Genomic DNA, 16958 nt, shown 5'->3' on the forward strand with positions numbered 1-16958 from the left:
ACAGACAGCTCATTCATTTTACAGTATTTGCAAAGAGTAAAGAAAAGAAAAGATCTATAGAAGTAAAGTATAACCCACAGATCAGATCCCAATAAAGGACAGACTGTAGCTGATCCCCGGCCTCCATATTGAAGTAATTTGATAGAAGCTTGTAGTCAGTGAAGGAGTCAAGTCTTCACAACTTCAGCCGGCAGAACATCGGGTGCATCCTGCATCTTTGAGCCAGCGGATTTCCCGCAATGAGAAGCATCTGCAGCAGAACAGAGTGCGGGGACAGCTCGTGAAACACCTGGGCACCGGCTATTTACCGAGAGAAATAAGCAGCAATGGCGCGTTTTATTGCGCTGTGGATGGGAACTCTCCTCCAGCTTTGCCACGCAACGATTTATACAAACGACTGGGCGATAAAAATAAGAGGGGACCTCGAATCTGTGAACAGGATAGCAGAGAAATATGGATTTACTAACATGGGACAGGTGAGTGCCCTCAAACATGAAGAGGGCAATTATTTACACAATTACCAGACTTGAATTTGGAAGTTTCATTTATTGGAAAACTGGAAATATTGGACAAATCTAACTGTGGAGCCACTAATGGCTTTACTAATATTTTTTTAGGATTGCATCAAAAGCTGTTGATATCTGTCTGCACTGTCTGGTCAGCCGTCCAGGGACGAATGAATTATATCTGCTAAAGATTTAAAGAAGCAGCAGATGAACAGATACATTCATAAATAAATAAATCATGACCACCAGCATGTTTTTCAACAAGAATTTGACCTCTGCATTTAGCCCAGAAATGAGCAATGAGAACACACACACAAGAAAAGGATATTAATGAAATATTTAAGGGCATAATTTGTTGTTCTCTTGCAATAGTGTGAGCTGTCATGTGTTTTATTAACTAGTCATTACTCAGTGGACTGCGCTTGTATAAAAATATTAGCTGACATACATTATAGAATGCACACAGTGACGTGGTATGTGCAGCTACACCAGTACACAGATGAGCAGCAGTGTGGCTGAAACCTTTTGGCTCAGGTTGCCCTGGGCTGTAAAACTATCAGAGGTATAAGGTAGCCGTGTTAATAAAAGACACCACGAGCAGTTTAATAATTAAAAAGCTGCTTTGCACAGTAGCAGAGCAGAACGAGCAGCACGCCTCCACCTCCAAACAAAATCATTTCGAGGATCTGATGTGTGTTTTCACCAGATTGGAGACCTGAAGAGGCATTACAGTTTTCGCCATCACGAGACGGCGAATCAATCCAAAATAGGCAACAAAGAAGTGACTGATCGCGTCGCCAAGGAGACCAAGGTATAGTAATGAGATATGAGTAGGACGGGGAAGCTACTGGATTATTAATCAGCAGCATCATGTCCCCTCCGTACACTCCACGTACACATAGGGACACATGTTCATTGTTCTGGTCCCTCCCCTCACATTACAGCTTTGTGTGCACGAACACTAACAACACCTAAAGATGTCAGAAGTCCTTAAAGATCAACAAGGTGTTCAGGGTTGCATCAAATTCTTATAGTATCAATAAGCAGCTTGGGCATATAGTACAATCAGACAGGTTCTAAGCAACTCCCAGTGTTATCTGGTTACACACAAAATCACACTTTCTTTGTCTTCCACCTTCAGAAGTTAAAGAACATAGTCAGTGTTTGCCAGGAGGACTTTTTTCCAACTTGGGAAAGGGAACCATCCAAGGAGCTTTTGAGTTTACATTTAGTAAACAGCTAGGGATTCATCTTTTTCACAGCATTTAGCGTACGTCAGACTTTTTAGCATTAATGTCACTTTGTACCAACATTTTTGTTCATGTATAATCGAGTAGTGTCTGAAATCACAACACACTAACATAATATAATTCAGACTGTATGACCTATGAACTGTATATTGAAGATGAATGTTGCCTCAAGCTGAGTTTTTTTTAAATGGAGGATGAATCTGATTAAGAATTCAAGGGACCACTCACTTCTCCTACATCAACGTGGCACGCTAAGGAAAGGCCCAGAATCATAACCTTCTATGTTTGTTATCTGTTTTGATTCTAATGGAGATCACAATTTACAAGTGAACATCATTTTGTATTCAGTGAAACCTCAAAAACACAAAAAGCACAACACAGAAACTCAACTGCAATGAGTTTACTGTGGTGTAAGAGACAAAGGGTTATTTTTATGTTGACTTCTATACAACTGGACTATTGCAAAACAGAGGAGGCTCCCCCTGCTGGCCAACAAAAGTAAAGCTAAATTCAGCCTTTAACCATAACATGATTTGATACATGATACATAACAGTGAAAATTCCTGAGAAAGAGTCACAGAAGTTAAAACAAAAAAAGTGTCCAACGCGAACACTATTATTGTATTATTGTGAATTTTCATGAATTTCAATAAGTGCCCTATAACGGGTTCAGGAACAGGAAACTGCTTCTTTGGTGGAGCCATGTTTGCAGCTTTACTAAGCACACAAATTGCCACTAGGTGTGAATGTGCGAGTGAATGTGAATGGTTGTCTGTCCCTGTGTGTTGACCCTGCGACAGACTGGCGACCTGTCCAGGGTGTACCCTGCCTCTCGCCCTATGACAGCTGGGATAGGCTCCGCGACCCTGAAAAGGATAAGTGAATGGATGGATGGATGGATGGATGGATGAATTCTAACATCAATGCAGGATTATAATGGCAGCTGTAACATGGAGCTGTTCAGGAGTTTCAGAGCACATTAGCACGTATCTGATAAATGAACTCAGAGACCCTAACAACCATTAACAGAACCAAGAAATGTAATTAGTTTTGCAGGAATAAAAACAATTAAAAACTTCTGAATTTGCACCAAATTTAAAACCTTTTAACAACTAAGAGCAGATATTAGCCTCATAAAGGCACTAGCGGAAAAGTTTAGCGTCCACACTTTGTGATACTTCACTGAACAAAGTTACCATTTTGACCTTAAAACAGTGTTATATGAGCAATTTACAGAATGATCAGGATGTGTTTATATTTCAGTGAGACAGCTGCATGTTGCAGCAATTTGGGATTGTGGGTTTTTTGTTGTTGAACGAAGAGCGTGCAAGTCATTAGCTTGCACTGATTACGTTTGTGCCCTTTGTCTTTGATAAGTCATCAGAGTATCAACCAGAGGTACAGTGTCAGGGCCCCTCCTCTTGAGAACATAATTGTTTTTTGCCAGCGCAGTAAATGCAATATAGCTGCTGAAATATTTCACAATGGATCCAAAAAAGTAGACATGAACATCTGTACAAATGTTCCTTTTAAGGTGGAATGGCTCAAGCAGCAGGTGGTCCAGAGAAGAGTAAAGAGGATCTCCAGAGCCGGTCATATCTCTCCTATCCCCATGAGGAGAGAGCTCCTCCCTGCTACGCACCATCAGTCCAGCGACCACATGCAGGACTTCAGCGACCCAGTGTGGAACCGCCTGTGGTACATTGTGAGTCAGATTGTTTTGTTTTGTTTTCCTTTGCCATGCTCAAGTCTGAAACATAGACACACAAACACACACAAACCCAGACAGACAGACAGAGCCTAAAATAGACCCACATTTATTCTTTACTCCTGAGGGTGAAGCTGAATGTCCCACTATTTCGCTCCACAGCAGTGCAGTGACTCCAAAGCCTGCCAGTCTCACATGAACATTGCAGCGGCCTGGAGGAGAGGGTACACTGGGAAGGGTGTGGTGGTGTCTGTCCTAGATGATGGCATCGAGAGAGAGCATCCGGATCTGAAGCCAAATTATGTAAGTGCCCTGGGATGGGACACTCTTCTTGGGAAGGGGACATTAATCATAAGCAGTTTGGCAGAGCTCTTAGTGTAAGAGCTCAGACAGATATTGCGAGCAGGGTTTTTGGGCCAAAGGTTTGGAAAGGCCAGCTAAGAGTATTGGAATGGACATTAAACGTCTGATCCACTTAGCTGTTGAGTGGGCTGGTGAATAATGCTCTTTGTGATTTGTCTGATGAAATACAGTCAGATAGCTGCTGGCATGGTGTTATGTGCCGCTACTTAGTATCTATCTGATTTAGGATCCTTTTGCCAGCTTTGATGTGAACGGACAAGACCAAGATCGTTCTTCTACCAGTGCTGTTAACAAGTGAGTACTTTGTATCTCTGGAATTGTCTTTGCACCTGCTTTGCAGCTTCCCTGTCATAATCCAGAACTCTAATTAATGCATGCTTTCCCTTTCCGTTTTCCAGTAATTACATGCATGTATGGATATGCAAAGTCCCCAGTCTAAATTCTGTCTTCGCATAGCTTGATGTAACGGAAATAGCCCGTCTTCTCCTCATGCATATGCATTTAACCTCGCGTTCTGATGTTCTCCTCCTTTCTTCGAAGCCATGGGACTCAGTGCGCAGGGGTGGTTGCTGCAGCTGCAAATAGCTCTCGGTGCACCGTTGGAGTTTCTTTCCACGCACGCATAGGCGGTGAGTCCATGTGACGCCATGAAACTCGCACGCCGAAGGACTTCGTGAAAGGCAAAGTTTTGTAGATACAGTAGGGGATTCAAACTTTATCATCGCTTTGGTGCTATCCTTTTCCCCCAGGCATCCGAATGCTGGATGGAGATGTAACAGACATTGTGGAGGCCCAGTCGCTTAGCTTCAGTTCAGGGTATATTGATGTTTACTTAGCCGGCTGGGGCCCAAAAGATGACGGGGCCACTCTGGATGGACCTGGACCTCTGACTCGTCTTGTTTTACAGAACAGCGTTCAAACAGTGAGAGAAAAAAGTGTGGCTGTGTTTGTTTATGTCTGTGTCCCACCTGCGGCTGTATATTTACTGCAAGAGCTGTTCTGTTTTTTTCCTCAACATCAATATGTAAATATCATAAATAAATTAATCTCCTCTGTCTGCTTTACCCAAATAATCTCAGGGCCGGCAAGGGAGGGGCTCCATCTTTGTTTGGCCGTCAGGAAACGGAGGGGAAAGAGGTGACTACTGCTCCTGTGACGGCTACAGCAACAGTATTTACACTATCTCTATCAGCAGCAGCACTCAGCATGGAAGCCAGCCAGATTACCTGGAGCCGTGCCCCTCCACGCTGGCAACGGCGTACGGCGGATGGGACAGAGAGGAGATGGTGAGTGTTGCTAACAGAGAACTTAATTAAGATTCACATGATTCAAAAAATAGCTTCTTTTCTTCCACCGTAGTGAGCAGCCACGCTCTCCTGCCATCAGTCTGTTGAAAATAGCTTTACCCAGATGCTGGAAAAACATTTTCTCGCCTCAATCCAAAGCAACATTCATATAGACACAAACACAAGTTGCCGAATCTAAAAAATATGTTGCGAAAGGCAACATTTCTGTTAACTATTAGTAGTTTGCACTGTGGAATCTCAGAGGCTGAAGTTTGCAAAAGTTGCAACTCAATGAACCACAAGAGCTCTGGGCACCTTGCTGTCCTTGAGCCAACCATGAACTCTCCTTTATTACAAAGTATTCAGTATGTCCAGTGTGTATGTGTGTTGGACTCCTGGGTCAGGACAATGATCCTAAGCACAGCAGCAAATCTACAATAGAAAGGCTCAGAGAGAAAAGAATCACGGTGTTGCAATGGCCCAGTCAAAGTCCGGACCTTAACCGGATTGAAATGCTGTGGTGGGACTTCAAAAGAGCCGTGCATGAACAAATGCCCCCCCAAAATGAAATGAAGCAATGTTGTAGGCCAGAATTCCTTCACAGAAACATGAGCAACTGGTAACGTGTCTCACGGTGTTGTGGAGACAACTTGATAACTTGTGATATACAAGCTATTAAATCATGCAAAATATGCAGTTTTTTACAGACAAGAAGAAAAACAAGAAAAACAATGGTCTACTCTCTGTAAGAGGTTATATAATTCCTTTAAATATTTAATATTTTAGACATAAATTTCCAAAAGCAATTATTATTTTACAATAAGAGGAAGAAGTGAAGCAATGCAATGCAGTGATACTGACTAAACTCCAGTTGCTTCTCCTGAACACAGATTACGAGATATTTGTCGTGTTATGACATTAATGTTTGCACGGCATTTACCACTCAGAGGGCATGAAGTTATTTAGATAATAAAATTATATTAACTGCTAATTTAAAAGTCATTTTTGCACTGTTTCTGATGATGACACTGGATGTCTTAGAGTAGTTGGATTTAACATTCACCGGCATCTTGCCAGCTGCTCAAAGCCAGAAAATACACATTTGGGATATTAAGCATTGGCTTTGGGCAGTGGTGTTGGGGGGGGGGGAGCATGCAACGTCTGCTGAGTGTGATAGTCTGAGACACCTGTCAATCAACGAAATATGCCCAAGACGGAGGCTCTGTGAACTTTTGTCTCTGCAGAACAAAGCTGAACTTGTGAAGTCACAGAAAGGAGCTGCTCGTTCAAACCCGCAGCAACAAATGATTTTGTTTTCATGTTTATTCTTAGAGCTTTAATTTTCATTAATTAAAAGCCATTACAAGAACTGTGGTGTATGTCGTCAGAACTCAGTCAGCAGTATAATATTAACATACTAGAACGGCCCGAGGAAAATTTCCTAATGTTGTGTGAAATATGTTTTGTGAAAACCAGATTTCACTCTTTTGTTTTGTCTATCTAACTGGAAGAGTCTCTCTCTCTTCCCCCCCCCCCCCCCCGGTTTATGGCACATCACCATGGACAAAGGATAGTAGTTACTCTATACTAACACAAACCAGAGTAAGTGAAAATTAGGATAACATACAGATTTTGCACGTAAAGTCTTCCAATTGGAATGAAATCACTGTCTGAGTGTAGAAAATGCCAAATACTTCTATCATGTCATGTGATTTTCAGACATTGTGGGTAAACAGAGTTGGGTAGCTGATTAGAGTAATTTGACTGAGAGCTGCTTCTCTGGCCTCAGGCTTACATGTTTTCCATTTTGTTTTCTCAACCGACACACAAAACAAAAAAAATTCTAATTATGTGTACTGTGTTTGCCAGTATTTCTAATTTTTCTTTCTACAAAATGCATTATCTTGATTAACTTTTGTCACTCTGACACTTTTGTTAAATTGTTGCATTTGTCTCTGTGAGTGATCGTGTGTCTGCAAACTTAAAAATTAAGCTACTTTATGACAAATGTTACCTAACTGGTGTTTGGAAACAGGTGAGTGTGTTCCAGTTGCTGGTTAACCAGGCCCATATTCTACAATATACAGCACTGTCCTGAGCTGCAATTCATTTCCAAGGAGCCAGATTTGTATTTTATTTTTTAAAATATTTTTCAAGTAGTCTTTATATAACAGGCAACTTAGCAAAAACCAAATTTATTCTTGTATCTTTAAGCACATAATTTGTTGCCTCTTTTGTTTCGTTTTGTTGTTGCTTTAGTTGAGTACTAAAAATCCAAAGATAATAGAGTTTCAGATAAAAATAGAATATCTGCACCAGTGAAGTGATTCTCAGAGAGCCATTACGGGAAAACGTGTCATATGGTTTGCAGCATGTCCTTAAAAATGTTGAGGAAACTGTCCGAGTGGACAGTTCAGGCATGTTTTGCACATGTTTCAATAAATCACTATTTCACATTTTCCCAAGAAAATATAAAGAAATGAAGGGTAAGAAACCAGACAGGATTAATTAGCTAATTTATAGCAAATCCATAACCTAAATCCTAAATATTGATCACATTAATGCTGAATCCTCCTAGTTAATTCTTGCCAGTCATTTGAATGCTTTCCAAAATGATTTGATGTGCAAAAACTACACATACAGTCAAGCAGAGTCCACAAAAAAGAGCAGTTCTGTGCTGTTCATGTTAATAGTGGGTGAATATAAAAAAATAAATATAAGTGGTTTCCTCCACAGGTGACCGTGGGTCCACAGCAGAGCTGCAGCACGGCCCAGTCAGGGACTTCCCTCGCCGCCTCTGTAGCTGCCGGTGTCATTGCTCTCACCTTGGAAGCCAAGTAAGCAGCCCTCTAATAACAGCATCCATACATGCAGCTCGTGTTCAGATCAATTTGTGCAATCGGGTGATGAGAGCATGTGGTTTCCTTCTCTTGAACGTTCAGCCCCTTGCTAACCTGGAGGGATTTGCAGCACATTATTGTCCGTACATCAAAAGCTCATCATCTCAGTGCTCCTGACTGGCGTGTAAATGGAGCCGGATACAAAGGTACTCCCATCGGATCTCTGCTGATTTTCTAATTCCACATTGTCTATTTTAATATTTGCCAGCCAAAAATAAATAAATAAATAAAAAAAGAAGAATCCCCTGACTTGATAAGCATATTTTAGTAAATGTTCCTCTCAGCTCTTTTTTGGGGGAACTATAAAGCAGCGAGCATACAAACTAATGAGGTACTGTGAGCAGAAGAGCAATAAACGCCTACAAAGTCTCGGGAGTGTGTGAAGTCATTTATGAGCTACAGTGCCTTTTCTATGCCCCGGCTAATGTGCAGTGTGTGTGTTTGGGGATGTGCTGGTGTCTGTTAGTGAGCCACCTGTACGGCTTTGGCCTGCTGGATGCTGAGAGCATGGTGAAGGAGGCAGAGCGCTGGAAACAAGTCCCCTCACAGCATGAATGTGCGGAGGAGGCTGCCATCCAGCTGAGCAGGTATCAGAGATCTCTGCTTCGACTCAGGGCTTTCCTTGATTCCTCCCCTTTTATCGCACGTTATCTATTTCTGTCTCTCTTCTGGAATTGATTTCTTTCACACTGATTCGCGGTCGTACTTTAATGGGTGTCATTTTCCTTACCGCGGCTCTCCTCGTAACTTTCTCTCGCGCTTCTTGTTTTCCGTCTGTTCTTTTATCTCCACTACTCCCTGCGTCTCTTTTTTCTCTCATGACAGGCTTATTCATCCGGGCTCAGTGCTAATGTCTGTGCATGAGACTACAGGCTGCTCCAGCAAGGCCCCGCAGCACGTCGCTTATGTGGAGCACGTCGTGGTCCGGGTTAACATAAGCCACGGTCGCCGTGGTGATCTCTCCATCACCCTCACGTCACCTTTGGGCACCACGTCGCAGCTGCTGGCAAACAGGTAACCGAGAGCGACGGTTTCTGCAGATTACCTGATAAACATCAAATCCTTCAAAAGCCAAATATTTGAGTTTGACAGATTTGTTAAATTAAAAGAATAATGGTACTTTTTGAAATATATAACACCGAAATATAAAATACACCTGTTAAAAGTATCAACTTCACCTTTCCTGAGATACTATTTAAAGCTGCTGTAATCAGTACTTGAGTGGTCACTGTATCTACAGCCCCTTGATCATTTTGATGTCTTTGAGCTCATCCTTTTGGTTTCCACTTGCAACCTTACTGTTTTGGTTTCCTATTAACTGCTCTCACCAGCAAAGTTACAAGCAGGAGTGGGCTGTTGTTTTCAGTGAAAAGGTTAAAAAAACCCAAAAAAACCTGAAGTGCACCGCCTGTGAAGCACCAAACAACAGACAGAGAGTTCGTGACTGGATGGCAAGGAGACTGGAGTATTTAGCCAGTTGCTGTGCAACCGCTAGAGGTGTTAAGCTATAAGTCTTCACCGACCATTTAAAAATACAAATAAAGGGATGATTTTAATTGCTCATGTTCTACTTTCATGACGCTTTTGATCTTTGTTTTCTAAAAGGTAATAATTAGTGCGGCATCAAGGTATTAGCTGGTATCGAACAATCAGCACATAAGATGGCATTTAATGATCACAGTAACTGTTAAGTCTAATTCTTGAATGTTGTCATTGTGTTTCTTAAATTTGTAAAGTCTTAGTTCAATCTATAGGATCAAGACATTCCTTTGTCTCTGACCACCTCTCCAGCCACTCTGTGCTGGGGGAGGTTTTATTGCAGATACATCCTATCAGACAGATCAGTTTCTTGTGATGTTGCTTCCTGCTTTTATGATCCTTTTGGTGAGCAGGAAGTCGTGCATACAGAGACAAACACACACACACACACACATGTTCTTGCACATGCATACACATACACACACACATTGTCTTGTAACCGAGAGGGGTCTTACGAGGGGGGGTGCTTTTGCTGTGATGTGTATTGTAACAGTTTGTCAATAAATAGCTGCGAGGGGAGGGAAGCTGCTCTTGGAAGGATTTGGGCTGGAGTCAGGTGAGGAGCGTGAGCTCCAAGAGCTGGTTCTGACCCAAACTTCCCTCGTTAGCGAGTTGGTTGTTCTGTTATGTCTTGCGTTCTTCATGAGGAATAAGTCTCTAAACTAGCAGGGCTTGTGGAAACACAGACCCAACCAAGTTTTACACACTCAGTTAATGGGGTTAAGTTAATGGGTCATTCTAAATTGCCCATAGGAGTGAATGTGACTGTGAATGGTTGTCTGTCTCGACGAGTCCAGGGTGTACCCTGCCTCCTGCCCTATGGTGGCTGGGATAGGCTCCAGCCTCCTTGTGACCCTGACAAGGATAAGCAGAAAACAATGGAAGGATGGATGGGCAGTGTGACTGTGGTGTAGTGGTTAATGTGTTTGCCTTACACGTGAAAAATCCCCGGTTACAAGCTTGTACACATTGTGCAAAATTCAATTTTATAACAACAAATCATAACAACAGTCACCTCGAGGCAGTTATCTGTGCCAAATCAATGAGGATCCATGTGCTGTGGTGACATCATAGGAAATAAAGGAGCAGTCATGGTGCTTATTTTATCTTAAATAATTAGACTCATTTTTTGACACTACAGAAAAATCACAGATCTAATATTATTCCATGGAAAAAAGTAAACACACCCTTACCATTACAGGCTTAATTTCCTCCTTGTTGCTGGTTTGTATCGTTGTTTACAGTCTTTGGCATTTTTCACCAGCCTTATATGCAAAATTCCTTTAATTGGAAAATATTTGAAGGCTTTCTTAACTTGCCTGTTCCCAATCTTCCTCAAAGGGCATTTAGACGTGACTCCAGTCTAATCTGTGCTGATACGATCTGGACCAGAATTCACTTTTTGCCTTCTGTCTATGATTTGTCTGTGAAGTGTATGTGATTCCAAAAATCCTGGTCTTTCTTTATATGCTTGTCGAAAACAATTAAGTGTTGTTTTTTATTTCAAATTAGTACCTCACAATGATTTTCCAGACAACAGACTAATTTATGTACAATAATTTATAAATCTATTTAAGTTAAATTTAATTTTTTTTTCCTCCAAGTGTTTCCAAGTGTTACAGAACAGTTTAGACCTTGGCTTATACCTGACCATAGGTATCTATTAAGGTTTTCAGAAGAAATCTCTAATGCAGATGAAGTAATCAACAGTCTTTAACAATGCGAGAGGTCAGGTACAAGTTCAATAAAAACAGAATAGTTTACAGATGTTGTAAGTCCACATATTAGCCACAGTTGAACACAGAAAACATCTAAAACTGAGAAATTTTACTATTTCATGAATTATGTCAGCAATTTTGAATGTGATGGCAGCAACAAGTCTCAAAAAAGTTGGTACAAAAAGACCAAAACTATGGAAAAGCAAGTTGTACTAAAAAGAAACAGCTGTTACAACTAATTAGGCTAAATGGTCAGTAGCATGATGGCAGAAGCAGTCTCTCAGAAGTAAAGATGAGTGGTTTAGTAGGCAAATTGTAGAACAATTGGATGATAAACATAACATTTTCAACATAAAATCGTGAAGACATCATCAAAAGTTCCCAGGGATCTGGAGACGGACCAAAATCCACATTGGATGCCCCCCCGGCATTAAAGACGGGCATCATGCTGTCATGGAAATGTCTGCATGGGCTCAGGAAGACTTGGAGAAATTGATGTCTGTGAACAGTTTGCTGTGCCATCCACAAATGCCCGTTAAAGAAGAAACCATATGTGAAGATGATCCAGAAATGTTGCCCGTCTTCTCTGAGCCAAAGCTCATTTAAAATGGACTGAGGCAAAGTGGAAAACTGCTCTGTGGTCAGATGAATTGAAATTCCTTTTGAAAAACATGAACATGGCGTCCCCTGGACTAAAGAGGCGAGAGACCGTCCAGCTTGTTATCAGCGCTCAGTTCAAAAGCCTGCATCTCTGATAGTTATGGGGTGTGCATCAGCGCCTATGGAATTGGCAGGTTGCACATCTGGATAGGTACCATCAGTGCTGAGAGGTATATACAGGTTTTTAGAGCAACATATGCTCTGAAAGTCTTTTTCAGGTAAGGCCACACTCATACACAGAGAGAGGAGAGATTGAAAAAAACACGCAGGAAGCAGAAAAGATGGATTACAGGTCAGCACAGGAGGACAAGAGGGACTGTGACGATTAGATTTTTTCCATGTCATTGACTGATTTTTTTAAAATGTGAAAATGACTAGAAAACAGGACTGCATCTTTCTTATTTGCCCTTTCATACAGGACTGAATGTTTATTGCTTCTATTTTATTCTATAGCGTTTTCTAGGGGATGAGCTTGCTTTCTCATATGAATGTATAAATCATTTACAAAAAGCTGAAGCTGTAATGTATTTATGAGCCATGAATAAGAACACAACACAGGGATTTGTCACGTACCCGGTTTGCCCTCCTGAAGCGAAGCATGTTTCCTATCTTTGATTCAGATAAAGCTGAAAAAATTAAGGTGATTTTGCTTTTGTGTCTTTAGGAAACACATCCTTTAAATCATCATATAACGAGTAGTAGACGAAGCAGCAGCGTGAGCACGATTATGTAATGTTTTCATTTAGGCCTCTTGACAACTCCACCGAGGGATTTCAGAACTGGGAATTCATGACAGCTCACTGCTGGGGGGAGCAAGCAGCGGGGGAATGGACTTTGAAAATCCAGGATACTCCCTCTCAGAAGAAAGACGGCTCCAAACTAGGTCTGCTCTTCCTCTTTGTAACGTCTCAATATTATGAAACATGCACTGAACCTCGGCTCGCTGCAGTTAAAATACAGGGCTGGGCCTCGCGGGACAAAGCCTCTTATCTCTCTGCTGTTTCACAGGGGTGCTGGAGAAGTGGTCCCTGGTGATTTATGGCACAGCGGAGCGCCCGTATCCTGCGCACCGCGAGCGAGCCAGATCAGCTGAGATTCCGACGGATAGCGAAGAATACAGCGGTGAGTCATACACCCTGCATCTTGATAGTACTAAAGCTTTCGCTTGTTCTATCTCCGGCCTCTCAGTCAGCAGCTTAATGAACTGGGATGCGATGTATGCTTAATGTGGCAGGCTCTTACATAAATACAGAATAAAATCAGCAGTCTGAATAACTTCTCTCTTGTGATGTGACGTGATGCTGCTGTGACTTTGCGAGTGTTCACCCTTGCAGGACCCTGCGACCCAGAATGCAATGATGATGGCTGTGAGGGGCCAGGCCCGCAGCAGTGTGTCACATGCTTGCACTTTTTTCTCAAGTTCAAGAACAACACAAGGTTAGCATGACTACACAGCACAGAGCTATTGGCAGATCCACAGTATGTGGCTCACACAATATGCTTTTAAAAAATAAGTCGGGTTTTTATATTGTGTCAAATCGTTGTTGAAGTTCACAGGTTTCTGTGGCTATGATTGTAATTTACACATGAGGACAAAATTACTATGCCCCTCCCCCTTATGAAATTGTATGTTTTTGTCAAAAATTTCTCAGTTTAGGTTTTTCTTTGTTTTTTTTAGACAGAGCATTTCTAAACATACTGGTTTTCTTCAAAAGCATGAATTCTTTTGTTAGCCCCCTGAAAAACTGACCTTTTCATTGAGTCACAGCACAAACCACTGATGTGGTTTAACTTTATAGCTTAACTTTATGGATATGCAAAGTTATCACAGCCTTTCTAGAGTGTCAGTGACTGGAGTGTCATTCAAAGAGAGCCACACATCTGGCAGATGTAGCAAACAAAATATTTCAAAGATCCTGGAAAGAAAACTAGCGAGAGACTCCAGAATAACTGCAAAGACTCTAATCAATAACTAATAGCCAAATCAGGAATTATAGTCTCAAAAGGGACAGTGACTAGAACTAGGCACGGGAGTGGCCCATGAGGTTGCAGACCAAGAATAACTTCACTGCCGCAGAAGAGAAACCTTCAAGCCAGACTGAAGGATGCTAAGGACAACCTGGAGAAAGACTATGCATACTGGACGGGCATCCTTTGGTCAGGTGAGTTGATACTTGAGCTCTTTGGCCACATAGATGTTGCTTATGTTTGGAGAAAGACAAGAGAGGCAAACAACCAAAAGAATACCATCCTGACAGTTAAAACATGGTGGCAGGAGATGCTTCAGTGTGTCTGGAACTGAGAATCTCATCAAGGTGGAAGAAGTTACAAAAAAAGAAGGATGTTTGACCATCTTGGAAGAAAACCTCAAGTAGTCAGCAGCAAAACTGGGTCTGCATCATTGCTGTTTTTTAACATGACAATGACTCAAAACATGTGTCGGGCCTGGTGAAGGACTACCCCCAGGAGACCAAAGTGACGGTTACTGACTGGTCTGCACAGAGCCTGACAGATCTGAAAATCTGTAGCTCCAGGTCAGTGCCACAAGATCATGAAATCTGGAGGAGCTTGAGAGACTCGCCAAAGAAGAATGGGCTGGGGTTGCTCAGGAGAGGAGTGTGAGATTTGCTGAAAACTTCAGGCTGTTATCCAGCAAAAAGGACACATGGCTGAGCATCAGGGGTCTGGTAATTCTGTCCTTGGTAGTTTTGGGGTTTTATGAATTACTTTTGCTTTTCATTGTACTAAAAACAAATATTTGTTCAAATTAAATTATCTAATTTATTTCCATGTACATTTTCCATGTAATTTTGTTACATAATACAATGTTAAATTTCCGTTTAATGGAATCCGGTCAAATTAAGATAACTCCATTTGTATACATTCAGTTTATAGCAAGCACATTTTCTTAATTATTAATTACTTGAATAAATAAATCTTTGATTCTACATATTTCAGTTTTATTTCAGTCAAAATTATTGCTTCATGCTTATTGAGGGTGAAAAATAGTTTTCATTTGAGTGTGTCCTCATCTCAAAAATTGACCCGCAATATAATTTTTTCCACTCCGAATCAATAGCAACACCTCTCGTCCTCTGTGTCCTCTGGTTCATGGCTGTCCGATAGGTTGTGCGTATCAGGATGTCCCAGGGGATTCTGGGGTGACCGTCGGCGTTGTAAGAGGTGCTACGCCTCCTGTGAGAGCTGCACTGGAAGTCGGAGTGACCAGTGCACTTCCTGTCAGCCTGGCCATCACCTGACTGAGGGGACCAATACCTGCACAGCGATCTGTGGGGAAAACTACTACCTCGACCACGGTTGGTTCTGTTTTGTGAAATTTTTTGTGATTAAATTAATGCGACAGAAGAAAAAAAATCCTTGACTGGGTTACAGAGGAGCGGTTTGAATGCAGCTGCACTAATGAATAGTCAGTTGACATAACTGCAGTTGAAAGTATGTGAGTAAGATTGATTAATGGCTCTGATGTGTATACTCCATGCGTATTGTTTGATTTCCCCACAGATGCAAACATGTGCAGAAAGTGCAGTGAAAACTGCTTGAAGTGCACCTCCTACAGCATCTGCACAGAATGCAAACCACACACAAGGTGAAACAAACTCTCTGATGATGCTCAAATTAACTGCTCGGTAAACACCACTCCTTCTCCCCTAAGCCTCTGAGAATACTGATTCTCCTCACACACGTGAGCAAACACACACACACACACAAACCCTCAGCAGAATCATAACATTTCTAGAAAGATAAGTTTATCTTAATCGACGCTTTGCTGTATCGCTACTTGAAAGGACAAAACATCTCGGACAAAGAGTTCGAAGTTTCCGGAATAAAGCGTTCACTGACTCAGTTCACCGAGTGTTTGTGGTGGTGTTGCTGTGGGATGAAAGCAGTGACTCATCCGTTTTGGTGTCACATGATTGACTGTGTGTGTCACGGTGCCACATGCTCGCTCCATCCTCTCTAGTCTACAGGGGAACCGGTGCCAGCGGAGCTGCGCAGCCGGATTCTACCATGACCCGCAGGAAGTCACGTGCAAGCCTTGTCACCAGGCCTGCGCTACCTGTGCAGGTGAGAGCGGGGGTCAAAAGTCACATTTTGGTTTTGTTTTTTACTGCTGCCGTTTGCATTGCTCCTTTATGTCCTTTATCCAGTAATCCACTTAAGTGTGTGTGTGTGTCTGCCTCATGCTGCACCAGGTGCAGGTGTTGAGGCGTGCAACACTTGTGCAGAAGGCTACTTGATGGAGGAGTGGAGGTGCGTGTCCTCCTGCAGTGCTGGCTTCTACGCCACAGAACCAAACCCAGAGATAGCTGATGGGCACAGGATATGTAGGAGGTGAGCTCACTGGTGTGTGTTCAGGTGTGGGAGGTTTGTTTATCTGCTGGTGGCAGGCCTTATTCTGGTGGTTGGCTTCCACGTGTGTTTGTGCTTGTTTTGGCACTCGTGTTTGTTGTTGCTGTGCGCCTGTATGGAGTGGGGTTTAGTTATTTTTTCTGTGTGTGTGTTTTGTGTGGTCAGGATTTTTGTGTGAAGGGTTCACTTGTTCACTCTCTGTGCTCCTCTCTTCAGGTGTGACGCCAGCTGTCTCACCTGTGTGGGGCCGAGCCGATGGAACTGCAGCAGCTGTTCCAGCGGTCACAGCCTGCAGAGGGGAGCATGTGCTGCTGACACCGAGTGCACGGACGGTCGGTCGGCCGTCTTCCACGTTTTATTCTTGACACGTTTGGTTCATAAATTTAAATGATATTTAACACAGAAGCAAAATCCATTAATATGTGTCAGTTTAGCATGAAATATGCATTCGCATCTCTGAGTCATTCAGAATTTTTTTGTTAAACCAGAAGTCATTCAGCCGTGGCACATGAAAACCACCTCTGCACCTCAGATGGTTATTCATTTCTGAGTCAGTGTGCTTCTCCTGCTTTCTGTCTAACAGGAGAGTACCAGGACAGTAACGGGGAGTGCCACGCGTGCCACGCAACGTGCCTGAAGTGCACAGGGCCGCAAAGC

The 16958-nt window shown here is 42.3% G+C and overlaps 1 protein-coding gene across 1 annotated transcript in view; it reads left to right on the plus strand.

Annotated features, from left to right (window-relative positions):
* The first annotated feature begins 3410 nt into the window (after nucleotides 1–3410).
* The window catches only part of pcsk5a (proprotein convertase subtilisin/kexin type 5a), a 35010-nt gene continuing 21462 nt past the window's right edge, over nucleotides 3411–16958 (plus strand). The window contains exons 1-19 of the mRNA XM_013909377.1: nucleotides 3411–3461; nucleotides 3627–3767; nucleotides 4054–4121; nucleotides 4368–4456; nucleotides 4577–4749; nucleotides 4907–5113; nucleotides 7850–7950; nucleotides 8056–8159; nucleotides 8480–8600; nucleotides 8839–9027; nucleotides 12677–12813; nucleotides 12939–13052; nucleotides 13265–13367; nucleotides 15057–15247; nucleotides 15453–15537; nucleotides 15913–16016; nucleotides 16145–16283; nucleotides 16518–16633; nucleotides 16885–16958. The exon at nucleotides 16885–16958 is cut by the window's right edge and continues 1 nt beyond it. Coding sequence (XP_013764831.1) covers nucleotides 3417–3461; nucleotides 3627–3767; nucleotides 4054–4121; nucleotides 4368–4456; nucleotides 4577–4749; nucleotides 4907–5113; nucleotides 7850–7950; nucleotides 8056–8159; nucleotides 8480–8600; nucleotides 8839–9027; nucleotides 12677–12813; nucleotides 12939–13052; nucleotides 13265–13367; nucleotides 15057–15247; nucleotides 15453–15537; nucleotides 15913–16016; nucleotides 16145–16283; nucleotides 16518–16633; nucleotides 16885–16958 — 2301 coding nt within the window. The 5' untranslated portion in view covers nucleotides 3411–3416. The remainder of the gene's footprint in view (nucleotides 3462–3626; nucleotides 3768–4053; nucleotides 4122–4367; nucleotides 4457–4576; nucleotides 4750–4906; nucleotides 5114–7849; nucleotides 7951–8055; nucleotides 8160–8479; nucleotides 8601–8838; nucleotides 9028–12676; nucleotides 12814–12938; nucleotides 13053–13264; nucleotides 13368–15056; nucleotides 15248–15452; nucleotides 15538–15912; nucleotides 16017–16144; nucleotides 16284–16517; nucleotides 16634–16884) is intronic.

Source organism: Pundamilia nyererei, unplaced genomic scaffold, assembly GCF_000239375.1.
Source record: "Pundamilia nyererei isolate P.nyererei 1_Seehausen unplaced genomic scaffold, PunNye1.0 scaffold00002, whole genome shotgun sequence".
In the NCBI taxonomy this organism is placed as follows: domain Eukaryota; kingdom Metazoa; phylum Chordata; class Actinopteri; order Cichliformes; family Cichlidae; genus Pundamilia; species Pundamilia nyererei.